The 14549-nt window shown below is 35.2% G+C and overlaps 1 protein-coding gene across 1 annotated transcript; it reads right to left on the bottom strand.

Annotated features, from left to right (window-relative positions):
* Nucleotides 1–12465: 12465 nt before the first annotated feature.
* On the bottom strand, nt 12466–14253 carry LOC125804777 (uncharacterized). The gene is made up of 3 exons (XM_049484304.1): nt 14144–14253; nt 13706–14044; nt 12466–12900 (listed from the first exon to the last, which is right to left on the bottom strand). The coding sequence occupies exons 1-3, from the start codon at nt 14184–14186 to the stop codon at nt 12479–12481; spliced, it is 804 nt and encodes a 267-aa protein (XP_049340261.1). The 5' UTR covers nt 14187–14253; the 3' UTR covers nt 12466–12478.
* Between the last annotated feature and the right edge of the window lie 296 nt (nt 14254–14549).

Below are 14549 nucleotides of genomic sequence, written 5' to 3'. Positions count from 1 at the left end.
GAGGTCGTCCTCCTTGCTACAACTGACACATTCAGCTGATATTGTTCCTCTCTTGTTGTCGGATCATCATCCTGACATTGCAAAAATAACATTTCACAAACTGTCACAACACGCACCCAGATGGCGTTTTAACACCACATTGTTACAAAATAAAACATTTATATCTGATTTTTGTTCCTCATTACAGGAATTTCTGGATTTTAATTATGGCTCTGTTCAGAATGTTCAATTTCTATGGGGAGCGATTTAAGGGTTTTGTTAGAAGCTATTCTATTTCTTTTGCTTCTCACTTAAATAAAATAAAATTGTCTACAATTAATCTTCTTGAACACAAAGTATCTACTCTGTCCCATTCTTTACAACATAATTTTAATAAATCAATTGCATCTAAATTAGAATTGGCTAAAAAAAGAGCTTAATTCAATTCTGAAACGACACTCTGAATTTTTAATTCATAGAACTAGACAATATTACTATTTTCACAGTAGCCGACCAAGCCACTTAAACTACGTAGTAGTGAAAGATTTTCGGACATCCATATTCTGCAGTCTCCCCAGGGTGAATTAATAACAGACTCTTCCCAAATTAATCTTATATTCCAACAGTTTTATAAAGAATTATACCATTCTCAACCAGGTCCAAATAATGACCACACTTCATTTCTTAGGGATTTAAATTCGCCTTCTTTATCTACAGAGGAAGCAGAAACTTTGGGCCAACCACTTACATTGGACGAATTAAAAACTGCATTACAAGCCATGAAAAAATCAAAAGCTCCGGGCCTTGACGGAATTCCTCCAGAATTTTACCTAACTTTTTTCCCCCAAATTGGTCCGCTCCTATTAGACATGTTTAATAAGTCAATTGAATCAGGTTCTTTTCATAGAGATGCAATCACAGCTGTAATTTTACCCTTCTCCTTAAACCGGGAAAAGATCCGACTTTGCCTACCAGTTATCGTCCCTGATCATTAATTGGTGCTGACATTAAACTTTTCGCAAAAATATTGGCTGGTCGACTGGAAACCTATATATCTAAATTAATACACTGCGACCAGATTGGTTTCATTTAATCTCGTTTCTCTTCGGATAACGTATGACGATTCTTTCATGTGTTAGATCATACACCTGACACTGTAACACCATGTGCCATTCTCTCACTCGATGCAGAGAAGGCGATTGATCGTTTGGATTGGAATTTTTTATGGACTGTACTTGAAATAATGGGTCTTGGTCACAAATTTATAAACATGATCAAAGTTCTGTACTCCAACCCTTCTGCCGTTGTCATAACTGGTGCAAATTGTTCATCATCTTTTCCAATACTACGAGGTTCTAGGCAGGTTTGCCCCCTCTCCCCTTTTCCGTTTGCCCTATCCCTTGAACCGCTTGCACAAGCAATACGCCTCTCTAGTGCTTACTCTCCTATTAGAATTCTTAATACACAGCATCACATTTCCCTTTATGCAGATGATATTCTGCTTTATGTTAACGATGTCCCTCAAACTCTCCCTCACTTATTAACTATCCTGGATACATATGGCAGTCATTCCGGCTACAAAGTAAATAAGACCAAGTTTTCTTTACTCCCTCTGAATGAACCCATGAGGAACCTTAATCTTTCATCACCAATCCCTGGAGTGGAACACTTTAAATACCTTAGCATAGAAATTTACGCATCTCTCAACAAGACTATAAAATCTAATTTCAACTATATATTGGGAAAAATTAGCAATGATTTAAAAAAAATGATTAAGATGACTGATACATTACAAACACGCATTGCTGTAATTAAAATGAATATTTTGCCTAGATTTAATTTCATTACCTCCATGTTCCCTCTATCCCCTCCAACTAATTTCTGGAAAAAAACTTAACTCTATTGTGTCATTTTATTTGTGGAAAGGTAAACATCCTAGATATAAATATTCTAATCTACAACATTGCAAAACTGATGGTGGCCTTTCCCTTCTGAATTTTAAGTTATACTACTACTCTTTTGTCCTTCGAGCTTTAAGTGTTTGGCTTAACCCCGACGCAAAGACTTCATGGCGCCCTATAGAAGAATGTATAATCGCTCCCCATAGACTACAAGATTTCATTTATTCCAATATTTCACTTAAGCAATGTAAAATGAGATATGGACCAATCATCAGCAATTTACTTTCGGTGTGGAGGGACGTAGAAAAAATAACAAAAGTTACCACCAAATGGCACAAAAACTCCCCTATTTTTCATAACTATAAACTTCTTACTGTCAGTAAACCTTTTGCTTTTCCTACATGGCAACAGAAAGGTATTAATACTGTAGGTGACATTATTGATGATGCTGGTCTCCGGACATTCCAGGACTTACAATCCTTCTACAATTTACATGGTTATTCCTTTTTTCTTTATTTACGTTTGCGCTCTGCCATGAAAACTTACGGGGTTCCCTGGAATTCACAATTATCTCTTCACCCTCTACATAGATTTTTCTGTGGCAATATGGAAACGAGAGGCTTGGTTTCAGCCATCTACACTACTTTACTATAAACCACTAGGGATTCTGACAATTTGGGAAAAAGAACTTCCCGATGATCAAATTGATTGGCAAACAGTTTGGACCAACATTATCTCTTCCTCAAAAAATTCAAATCATCAGTTAATCCATTATAACTTTGTGTTTAGATATTATTTTACACCCTTTAAACGTTATTCCATGCATCTTATCCCTTCTCCTTTATGTACATTTTGTCCTTATGGTGCATACGGTACCTTTTTGCACATGTTCTGGGAGTGTCCCAAGGTGTATTGATTTTGGTCTAAGGTATCTTCTACTCTTTCAGAAATTTGGGGACTACAATTCCAATGTCACCTCAACTTTTTCTTCTGAACGACGACTCCTGTTGTGATTTGAACAGTACAGAAAAAAAAAAATTTGGATGGCTGGCACAACCGCAGCCAAAAAATTATTAGCTGTGTGTTGGCAACCCCCTCATTCCCTGAGTTGGAGAAAATGGATTCTTTTCAGTATTGACGTTATCAACCTGGAACTTTCTACCGCCCGCATTCATGGGGCTAAGGAAAAGACACTACTGGCTTGGGAGAATGTTGCTGAGATGTTTATGGCATTGCTCTGAACTTTTAGTTCTATTTCTGATTACTGTCACATTGTTTTTGATTAACTGGCCATTGGGGTGGGGTGCGTTGGGGAGGGGGGAGGGAGTTCGAGGGTGGCATACACAATCACCCACGTTTTTTTTTTTTTTTTTCTTCAGTATTGTAATGTACATTGTTGCTGGTAATGTGGATAAAAATGAAAATAAATAAATAAATGATCACAAAAAAAGAGAAATAAAGCTGGAGTAGAGGATTTGTGTAAACAAGGAGTTTTTTTTTACATTTTGTTTTATTTAATCTTTAAATAATTGTGTATGTTTCTCTGATATACTGACAGAACGCAGCTCAGTTAGAGAGGTAGGTAGACGACAAGTACGTCATTTAATCATTTAATTTAATCTGAATGCTTCAGTCATTCCAAAAAAATATATGTTGGAAGTTTTTACTAGTGTTTTACAGGCCTGTTACAATGATCAGATAATTTAATTCATTTATTGCTACTGGTATGTATAGACTATTTCAAACAACATGTATAACAAACAATACAATTGTTTCTAAAAATTAATAATCTATTCTCTCTATAACGTTTACATTAATGTATTATTGATGCTGCTGGATAGGGATGGATTTTAAGTTTTATAAAAAGAAAAGTATTAAGCCTGTTAATACTTTTAGACACAATGCGTATTTGTCAGAGCCAGGACTGCCTGTTTGATCTTTAGTAATAATTTAATTCTTGTTGTAAAACATGTTGAGTTTTGTAGACTGTCATAAACACAATGAGAACTTACAAACTTCAATTAATTCCAATAAATCTTGTTATTGACCTTTTGACCTTTGCATAACAAGCAGCATATTTTAAGCAAATAAGTAAGACAATATCTAAATACTTGCATTTAAAACTTAGTATAGCATTTAACTAACCTTAAACTCACTAAACTCCTAAAGCAGAAATACTGAATCTGATTTAGATGTTTAAAGAAAAATCAAAAAATATTGGCTAAAAGGCCTAATGCTAAGCTTGGACTGTAGGGGTATAAAGTCTGTGTACTGAGCTGTGGAGCAGTGGAACTGTGTTCTCTGGAATAATGGAGCTCCATCCAATACTTTTGGGATGAGTTGGGAAGTTGGGGGTGAGTTGGTGATGAGTTGGTTAGTTGGGGATGAGTTTTGGAGTTGAATGTGGGTGTTGAGGAGTTGCAGAGAAAAAAGAACTCTACAGTACTGTGATTATTATCACATTTTTATCACACAGGCTGCTGTATCTTTATCTCAGTAATTATAATACTATATCAAAATGTATGAATGGATAGATTTTAATGGTATAAATAATTAATAACATAGTGATCTAGTGTGAAATTATTGTGTTAATAAATAGGTACTAACTAAAATGTATTTTTGGTTTTATTTTTCTAAAATGTTTCTATTTTGTAGAACAACAACACTACATGCAACTTACATGCAAAACAAAATCATAAAAGATCACACAGTATTTCTAATTTAATGTCACAAAATACTGAAGTAAACTTTTAAACCATCACATCAGAGAAAAAAAGCTAGAAAGTAATTATGTAGAAATGTTATTTACATAACTGTTACTTACATTTACATTTTATTTACATAACTGTTTTCTGTACAAAGAATGAAAAGAACATTTGGATTGAAGGCAGTGAAGTAGAATTACTGAAATAAAGAAATAAAGAACAGAGCTGAAATGTAAAAATCCAGTAGGTGACAGTATAAATTCAGTATACAGATTTTAACAGGGGTGTTTCGGCCCTTTCCCCATTATTCTGCACTCGAACCTCATATTAAACAAATAAATAAAAAAAGGACTCTGAACACTGAAGATAGGACATTTTGATACAGTGCAAAGTAACCAGTGAACAGTTTGAATAACTGTGTAATTTTGTTGTGCCCTCAAAATATCTCAACACAGATCCATCTCAGTGCCGGGTACAGGGCTTGCCCATTATCACTATCACCATGATAGCAATGCCGGCAATCATAACATGTGTAACAGACTTTAAATATACACGTTTAATATTAGAATTCCACAAGCTTTTTTTTTTTTTTTTTTGGTTGCCTATATTAATATGGAGTTACTAGGTTGGGCCCCCCTCCCCTATCTCCCTCTTAAATTTCCTCCTCTTACTCTGTTTCTTCCCTTTTGTACATGCTGTACAATAGAGAGGCAGGTGTCAGGAAGTGCTCTGATTTTAAAATAAAATAATCCTATATTTTGAGATCATCATAAATCTCTAAATTGCTCTATATGAGTTTATTAACAACAATTGTGGATTTGAGTGTGTTGCTAGTAGTCAGTATTGGAGTTTAAATATATATGTTTGTGCTGCTAATGAAATACCACATGGTCCATGCTAGCATGCAGGCTTACTAGCTAATTATTCACTCCTTTTTATATGTTTTCTTACTAACTAAAGAGAGGAGTGAATAGGATAAAATCCACAGCTAAATGCTGTTTTTTCTGTTTATCAGGTATGGAAAGTTTTTATTTTATATGTGTTTAAAAATGGGTGTAGTGTAGTTCGGCTAGGTGCCTATATAGTTAGCTTAGCCAGTTATGCTAGTTTGAGCCTGTATTCCCTATAAAATGCTTAGTTGTGTATCTGTTATTCTGTTATTAAGTTTGTAGCCTGTAAATATCTGTGAGTATTGAGTATCTCTGCCCTTTTGTATCTACATGTTGTATAAAGGAGAGAGACGAGTGGAGAGGAGAAAAGAGGTCCCCAGCTATCCAGAGCTAAAGGCTGTTTATTTCTGTTTATCAAATTAACATCCAGTAAAAACACAACTCAGAGTCTGTCTCATCTGTAACCACCAGTTACACATGCAGGAGACCAGATGTTATCAATTAATGCACCTGCACCATCGAAAGAATCCTCACAGGAAACATTACAGCCTGACTTGGGAAAAGCAGCAAGCAGGACATATTCAGGACAAATATTCAGAAATGAGTTTTAGACTAGTTTAGTTATTATCAGTCAATACTGTTGTCTAACCAATGCTTTCTAAGCATTAAGTTTCAGTTATGTTTCATAATGTTTTAACTAGTAAGAATTGATCATTAGATGAAACATTACTTCAACATTTAACGTTTAACAGTATTTTTTTCTGTTTTTGTGACCTGTATTGTAGTCTTGAAGTTTTATGCAAGAATTTTCCCTTTTACTAAAAACAAAGTGCCTCTTTTTGCTCCCTGAAGGCCAACACAGAGAGGACGAGAAAGAGCTTCTTCCTTTATGCTATATGGGCTCTAAACCAGGACAAACAACAGCAAAAGTAACAAAAAAAGTTTAATATGACATTTTCACATTTTTTTTATGTGGAACTGATTAAAATCAGTGGTTAATTGTAACGTTACAGAAAAAAAAAATATTAAAGAAATTACAAGAAAATATACAACAAAAATATATAACGAAATCTCATAAGGAACAAGGGCCCTCTACATCACTACAGTAACTCTGTACTCTGTATGATACAGTTTTACCGTGTTAGTTTATTGAAATTAAAACCAGTAAATCTGACTTTGCTGAAAATGTTCTTCTTCAACACTCTTCTCTTCATCTTATCAGAGAAATGTAAAGCAGAAAGGTCAAACTCTTTATCATCATCATCCTGCAGAAAAAAGAAACACAGCTAAAATAAGGTAGGGGATTGTAGTGGATTAAACAGAGGATTCCTGCATCGCTTGGACACACACACACACACACACACACACACACACACACACACACTACCCCCACTTTATGGTCTATAAGGAACTTCAACCCCCAGAACACTCTAAAAGCCTTGGAGTTATCTTTTTCAAACAGCCTTAAATTTCAAAATGACATTTCCTGACTATTTCTTCACTCAGCCTCGCTCGAGAACCCTAAATGCAAGTCAGGGTAAACATTTTTAAATTCTTTTTTGACATTCCTTCAGACGCTGTCAGTCGTAAATCTGGATTTAGGACCGTTAATGTTTAAACATCTGGAACTGTGCACAATTGTGGTTTTGCCAACAGCACAATCACCAGGACAAGGACGGGACTACGGGACTTGAGAGAGGGTTCAAAACTTAATGAATGCCTTGGAAATTGTAAATTCACCAAATATATTATACCAATTTAGGGGTTTGTGCTTTCTGCAACCACTTAGAAATAAGATTCATGAAGTTAAAATGAATGCTCTTAGCTTGGAAATTACATTCCCAACACCAACTTCACCAACTTCCCCCACGGTCGTAAATTCCGACGACAGCCGCTTATCTAAACACAGCAGAGGGGAGGAATTTCTCACTAAGAAGATTTTGCTTAAAATACATATATATTGACTATATAAAAAAGGTGTTTATAGAATGTTTACTAAATAATGGTATATGTGTCTGGTATATGGTATATGTGTTTGGATGTGTCCTGATTGAATTCTCCTACACATTCAAGTCTGAATCAACAAGGTTTAATTAGCATTTGATAATATAGCTTTATTTGGTTATCAGTGGTTTAATCATGTATTTTCTTTTAAGTGATTTAATTGGGTTTAAATAATATCATGACTCTTGATCTCTTTCTGACAGAGTACCATCCATCATTGTATTTCTAAGATTATCTTGAGTATTACAAAACTGTTTGTGGGCAATATATATATATTACATTTATTGTGATTCAATTGTAAGATTGTGTTTCCTGAATTTATCATCACAAACTGATATGCTGAAAAATGTATTTTGATCCACTGTTTAATTGAGTTTTCTTTTGGTTTGATCTATTAGAAAAATTCTGAAGCATGCTGACCATGTGAGCGAGGGGGGGTTTTATGGCCCTTTGTGAATCCCCACCAAAGTTTGAAATTGCTCCTAGACCAATCAAAACACAGACACTTGGGCCACAGAGCCAATCGGAGCTCAAGGGCCAAACAGGCCACAGAGTCTAATAGTAAACTGGGCAGACACAGTTTAGAGTTTCCAGTGAGAGTTGGGAGTTCAGGTCAGAGCAGTTGGAGGAGAAGCAGTTAGAGAAGGAGTTGGAGAAGATGAGTTGAGGAAAACAGTTAGAGGAGAGAGGTTAGGGAGCCAGAGATGGAGAAAGGATAGACCGTTAGTTTAGTCATCTTAAGTTAGTTTTCTTAGACTAGTGCATTTAATCTTCAAGTATATTAATATTAGCTATCCTAGTTAAAATATCTAAGGTTATTTTACAATCTACGAAGCCAAGCATTATTCCATCTAAGTTTAGCTAAAGTACAGCTGAAAAGGAGATCCGCCAGATCCAACCCAGAAACCTGCGGTCCGGAGGCCACCAGCAAGCCACCTGAGAGCGAAGGGATTTCCCTGTGGGTTCTACTGGGGCTCCGTGCTGACACAGGAAGTCCACCCACCCTGCAGACAGGCTCACGTGATCCTTTTTCGGGGTGAAGCAGCAGACGACCAACCCAGGCGGACGTCACCAAGGCTCACTTCAACAACTCAGAGTAAGGCAGAGCTGGGTTTAATCTTTCGGCAGATGGTGTCTGTTGGTCATGGTTTGGTCGGGTCTTTAATAGAGCGTCTTTAGTATAGATGACTCATTTTGAGTGGCTTGGTTGGAAATAAGAACTGGTTTCGTAGACTTAAAATGCCTTAGACCCTTATTTAGAAATACTCACTTAATAGTTATATTAATCTTTATTCCTTTCATATCAGCATTATAACGTGTTTGTCTTTTATTTCTCATTTATCATTCTACACTATGATTTGATAGCTAATGGCTACATTTATGACTTTTTAATGAATTATTTACTCATATCTGTGTGATTTAATAAATACTTTTATTTTACAAAACCTGTCATTTCAGTGTGTTTTTCTGGATAACTTGGTTATGAAAATTTCTGTCACCTGTAGAAACCACACCCTGAGATGTCTTGTGTTATTAATTAATTTGATTAATTAATTAATTAATTAATCTAATTAAATTAATTTAATAACTGGCGCCCAATTAAAAAATATTTCAACATCTCAATTAGCACCAGGTATTAAACCACTGAGCCGCTACAGGATCATATAACTGCAGTAATAAAGTTATAAACAGGACCTATAATACTTCTTAACCAGCCTTTATATACATTGAGTTGAGTTGGGTTTCAATTTTAATATATTGTGATTTGAGCAATGATTTTTGGGGGTGAGTTTGGTATCAGCTTGGATTAAGTTTGGGATGAGTTTTGGATGAGTTGTTCTTCAGTTTAAAATAAATTTTGGATGAGTTTTGGGTGAGTTTGGAATAATTTTGGGATTAGTCTTGAATAAATTTGGGTTAGTTGAATGAGTTTTGGGATGGTTTGGTGTGATGAGTTTGTGGATGAGTTGGGGTTGACTTTCCGGTAAGTTTGGGGTGGCTTTGGGATAAAAAAGGTAAAATAAGGTAGGGGACTGCAGTAATCAGATTATAAACAGGACCGGTAATATTTCATAAACAGCCTTTTTATGTGTTTTTTATTCTGTAGGTTGAAAAGTTATTTATGTATTGTGGTTTGGTCAATGATTTTGGGTGTGAGTTGTGTATCAGCTTGGAATAAGTTTGGGATGAGTTTAGGATGAGTTCTGGATGAGTTGTTCTTCAGTTTAAAATAAATTTGGGATGAGTTTGGAATAAGTTTGGGATTAGTCTTGAATAAGTTTTGGTTAGTTAAATGAGTTCTGGGATAGTTTGGAGTGATGAGTTTGTGGATGAGTTGGGGTTGACTTTCCGGTAAGTTTGGGGTGGCTTTGGGATAAGTTTGGAATGAGTTTGGGATAAGTTTAGGATACATTTAGAATGAGTTTGGGATAAGTTTGGAATGAGTTTGGGGTGAGTTTAGGATACATTTAGAATGAGTTTGGGATAAGTTTGGAATGAGTTTGGGGTGAGTTTAGGATACATTTAGAATGAGTTTGGGATAAGTTTGTAATGAGTTTGGGGTGAGTTTGGAATTACTTTGCTGTAAGTTTGGGATATATAATCAAAAGCTGTCAAAATCACCCTTATTTAACCAATTGTATAGTTTTAAGTGTAAATATGATTGACCTCACCAAAGTATCAGACTGTTAATCAAATTTTTGAGAATGCTTCTCAGAATGTATCTCAGTGTACATCTGTGCCAGGAAGCTGACATTAGACCCACAAGGGCAGCAGTGCAGTGTGAGTGAGACTTTCACACCCCAGTCTTCTAAAAGGTGTGAAAATGTTGTTAGATCTAACGTTTAGATTTCTTATTTTAATGAGGCCTTTTATAAGGTAGTAGTGCTTTACCTGCTCAACCCTGAAAATTCTTATACATATTCTACAGTAATTAATACAGTTCAGTAACATATTCAGTAACTATAGTTTATAATAATTATTTATTTTAAAAATATTTAATCATTAGAATGTTGTGTGTAGTCCATGGCAGACTAATGGTATATATGTATGGGCATATAAAAACTCATTGCTACCATGCAGATTATATATTGGTATGAATGTATACTTTGTATGTTGTTGCCCACAGTCTGAGCAGAACAGGCACATACCAGATCTTGTAGAACCTCTGGAAGAAGAACAGATGAATATGTTTTACCTTAAAAAATACAATGAGAGAACATCTGTTAGAGGTTGAGCAACACAAGAAAACTAAAGACCTTTCTTTGCATCTGAGTAAACTCACCACTGCAGATCCCTCTCCTCCAGCTCCAGAAGGTCAGAGTGATGTTCCAGAATAAACTCAAACCCAGAGCCAGACTGAGGATCACAACCAGAACAGAATAATCACCTTGAACAGAGGGTTCTGGAAAAAAGGAGCGTAATTTGCACACAAATTGATATAAATTACATACAGCTCCTGAAAAAATAAGATACCACTTAAAAATGATGAGTTTCTTTGATTTTACCAAACTGAAAACCTCTGGAATATAATCAAGAGGAAGATAGGTGATCACAAGCCACCAAATCAAGCTGAACTGCTTAAAGTTTTGCACCAGTAGTGGCAAAAAAAAAAAAAAAAAAAGACTGGTGGAGCAGAACAGTAGAGATACCCAAGGTAAAATACAGTATTACTCAAGTAAAAGTAGATAGTGACTTGTACAAATATGATCACATTAATACGTACTTAAGTGTCATAATTAAGTAAAAGTACTACAATCATGTATATATTTCTGTTAACTATAACAAAATTGTGGTGAAATTTTATACTGTTGCACTGATACTGAACTGCACATTTGCACTGAATTGTGATTGTGATGTACATTGTGATCTCTCTCTCTCTCTTTCTCTCTCTCTCTGTCTTTTATGAATAAATAAATGAATGAATGTTTAATCAATTTTATGATTTAATCAATTTTAATTTAATCAATTAATTGATTGTAATCAATGATTTCATATTTTAGTGTCGATTTCTACATGTTTGTCCGCCGTGTTGACATCCAAGGCAACACCCTTTTTTTTTGGCGGCCGCAGTAATTTTTAAAAGTAGCCCAAAAAAAGCCCACCCCACCACCTCTAAATTATTTACCTGCGACTGGATTTTCAAACGAGCCCAATTTGGCGGGAAAACCACAAACCTGGCAACTCTGGTTAAAGACTCGGCCTCTGGTATCTAAACATTCTATAGAATGTGGAGCAAAAATTACATACAGTGTACAAAAAAAAAACTATCACTGACAACTTCAATTTACTTTGTCTTTTACTATCCAATGCAGTTTCTCCTATTGTAAGGAAAAATATAGGGCACCACAGCACACTAAACATTTCACTGGTGGGGCACTTCTTTATTAGAGGGGCACCACACTGGTCACCACATCATGCTTTCTCACTATGTACCATACACACATTCCATATAGACATTCCAATTTTCTCTACTGGAGGGAGCACGCTTTGGGACACAGCTCATAGACAGAAGCAAACACTTTATAACTGCAACATTTTTTATTTGAGGAGCAGAAAGGCCCTCACTCATTCAGATACACTATCAAATTATTCATGATCTCAGCACATAATCATAATTTATTACAGAAAGGGGCAGCCTAGTAGGGGCTTAATCACTGTTTCCCTACACAGAGCAGCAATTACAAAAGTTTGTCTTGTTTTACCCCTATAGAGGGTACTTTAGTGCATGGAGGCACTAGGGCAGAGGCTTTTGTGCTAGACCACATCCAACCTAATCCCCAACCCAAACCTCATCTCTCCTTTGTGTCTGCCTGTAATCATCACTGACTATTGAACTGTTTCTTAGTTATTGACAGAATTTGAAGTTTTTATAAATGTGTTGTTTAGAAGCAACAATATCATATTCTGATTTTACTATTTCACTTATTTCAGTTGCAAAACCATCATTTGCTTCATAAAAGACCGCTATCACTTTGATCTCCTGAGTCACTGCTTAGGCTTAGAATTCCCTAGAACTGTCCTCACTAATAGTGAGTAAGTGAATGTGTGTGTGCTTATTTAGTAGTAAAATCTTACTTATTTCTACTGGTGTCCCGTTTCCAATGATGATCCTTCCACAGGCCTCCACAGCGCAGTAGTAAGTTGCAGCATGGTGGATGTTGGGGATGTTGGGGGAGAAGTTGTACACACTGCTGTGTTTAGAAGAGCTGATCTCACACTGACGGCTGCTGCTGCTGCTGCTGCTGTTGTGATGAGTGAAGATGATTTCAGGAAAGGATGATCCTGCAGCAGATCTGATCCAGAACACTCTCAGTTCTGCTGATCTGATCTCAGAGAGAACCGTACACTGAAGATTCACTGCTTCTCCTGGAGGAACCGACTGCAGTGCTGGAGTTTGGAGAACTGAGATGTCTGAAGGATCTGGTTAATAAAACATAGACAGTCTAAGGTTTTTTTCCTTCTGATAAAGACGGAACTGATAACTATATAAACATACTGTATGTGCTATTAGCTTATCTGAATTTAGGATAATTTTGTTATTATGATTAACTCTTCTATTATGTTATGTTTGACCTATTTCAAAGGATATATAGAACGATTTTTTTTAATTATCAAAGTTTTTTTTTTTTTTTTCATTTTTTAATACATCTTAGCTTATAACCATAGCTGGGATTAATGTAATGATTATGTAAATGGTAAATAGATTTTTAAATAAAGAAGAAAATAATTGTTTATTCTCATAAGTAAACCATGTCCAGGGATACAATTTTGATTGTATATACATTAATTACAATAGTAAATATGTTAATTAACAGTATTCACTGCATAATAAGTAATTGAGACATTATAAATCGTTATAACATTTCTAACAAGTGTCGTAATTCATTATTATTTACAATCTTAAGCATTGAAATGTAGTAATGTTTAATAATGTCTTAACGGGTGTAAATTGATAATTAGTTGAGACATTACTTAATAATTTCACAATGTTTATTACTATAAATGTACTGCTATTTGTGACATTTATGTTACAGTGTTACTGTTTGTCTTACTTATCAGTCTTAATTCAAAGTTCTAGTAATTGTGATAATTGTGCAGAGGGAGGACATATATCACACAATAATGAGATAATATAAGTAAAATAACAGATTAACTAATATTTACATATTTAAGTGATTCACCATAGTCAGAATATTAAAGGCAAAATCAGAACAAGTATATTTACCTGACACAGCTAAGAAAGTTCCAGTAGAAAAGGTCACAGTGCTCTTTTCAACCGATCCACAGAAGTACATTCCTTCATCTTCTTTCTGAACCTGTTTAATACTGAGAGAAACCCCACTGCCAACTTCCTTCAACTCAAATCTTTTAAAATTATTATGAGACTCCTTCTTTTCCCCGAGCTTATATCCCACTTCCTGTGGTTTGTGCTCCAGTCTATGCTTAAACCAGTATGCAGCTATAGACTTATCTATAAGTGCAGATGTGCAGTTTAGAGTAACCGATTCTCCAACTTTAACTGAGACAACCGACGGTTCTGTATTTCCTACAGTTTCAGCAGAACCTGAAACATCAAATACAATTACATTAAATTTCAGTTAAAAGTAAAACAATAATGAACAATAACTGGAAAAAAAAGTTTTGCTGAAGGTTTATCACATACATATTTCATAGAGAATCAAGAATATAATCCCAGCTCGAGCCATCCTCAACAATAACAACCGCTATAACCTGGTGGAAAAGTCTTAAAGGAAGCGAGCGAGCTGAAATAGTCTGGTGAGCACATGGAACAAACCTCATTGGCTGATAAAAGTCACAGGGTTCTTTCTTTCTGCTTCATTTGAATGACCACAAGAAGCTGCCGCATCTCTTAAATAGCATTTTTTTTCCTCATGAATAGTTTTAGTTCCTCATAAACTGAGCCACAGTCCAGCATACAATAACTAAGTAACTGAAACTGACGTTTCTGTAGTAATATCTCTCCAGAAAATACAAATACATTTACATTTATTTAATGTAGCAAATTGAAACAATAACAATAATAAAAATGATCCAAAATAATATGAGTG

Source organism: Astyanax mexicanus, chromosome 10 (genome assembly GCF_023375975.1).
Source record: "Astyanax mexicanus isolate ESR-SI-001 chromosome 10, AstMex3_surface, whole genome shotgun sequence".
In the NCBI taxonomy this organism is placed as follows: Eukaryota; Metazoa; Chordata; class Actinopteri; order Characiformes; family Acestrorhamphidae; genus Astyanax; species Astyanax mexicanus.
This window is presented reverse-complemented; position numbering and strand designations above follow the sequence as displayed.

What these genes read in the sequence shown, in the direction of transcription:
- LOC125804777 (XM_049484304.1), bottom strand. Translation starts at nt 14,186, where the DNA reads ATGGCTCGAGCTGGGATTATATTCTTGATTCTCTATGAAATAT. An exon ending in CTTGATTCTCTATGAAATAT is followed by an intron (nt 14,045 to 14,143) that starts GTATGTGATAAA and finishes TTGATGTTTCAG; the next exon opens with GTTCTGCTGAAACTGTAGGA. An exon ending in AACTTTCTTAGCTGTGTCAG is followed by an intron (nt 12,901 to 13,705) that starts GTAAATATACTT and finishes TTTATTAACCAG; the next exon opens with ATCCTTCAGACATCTCAGTT.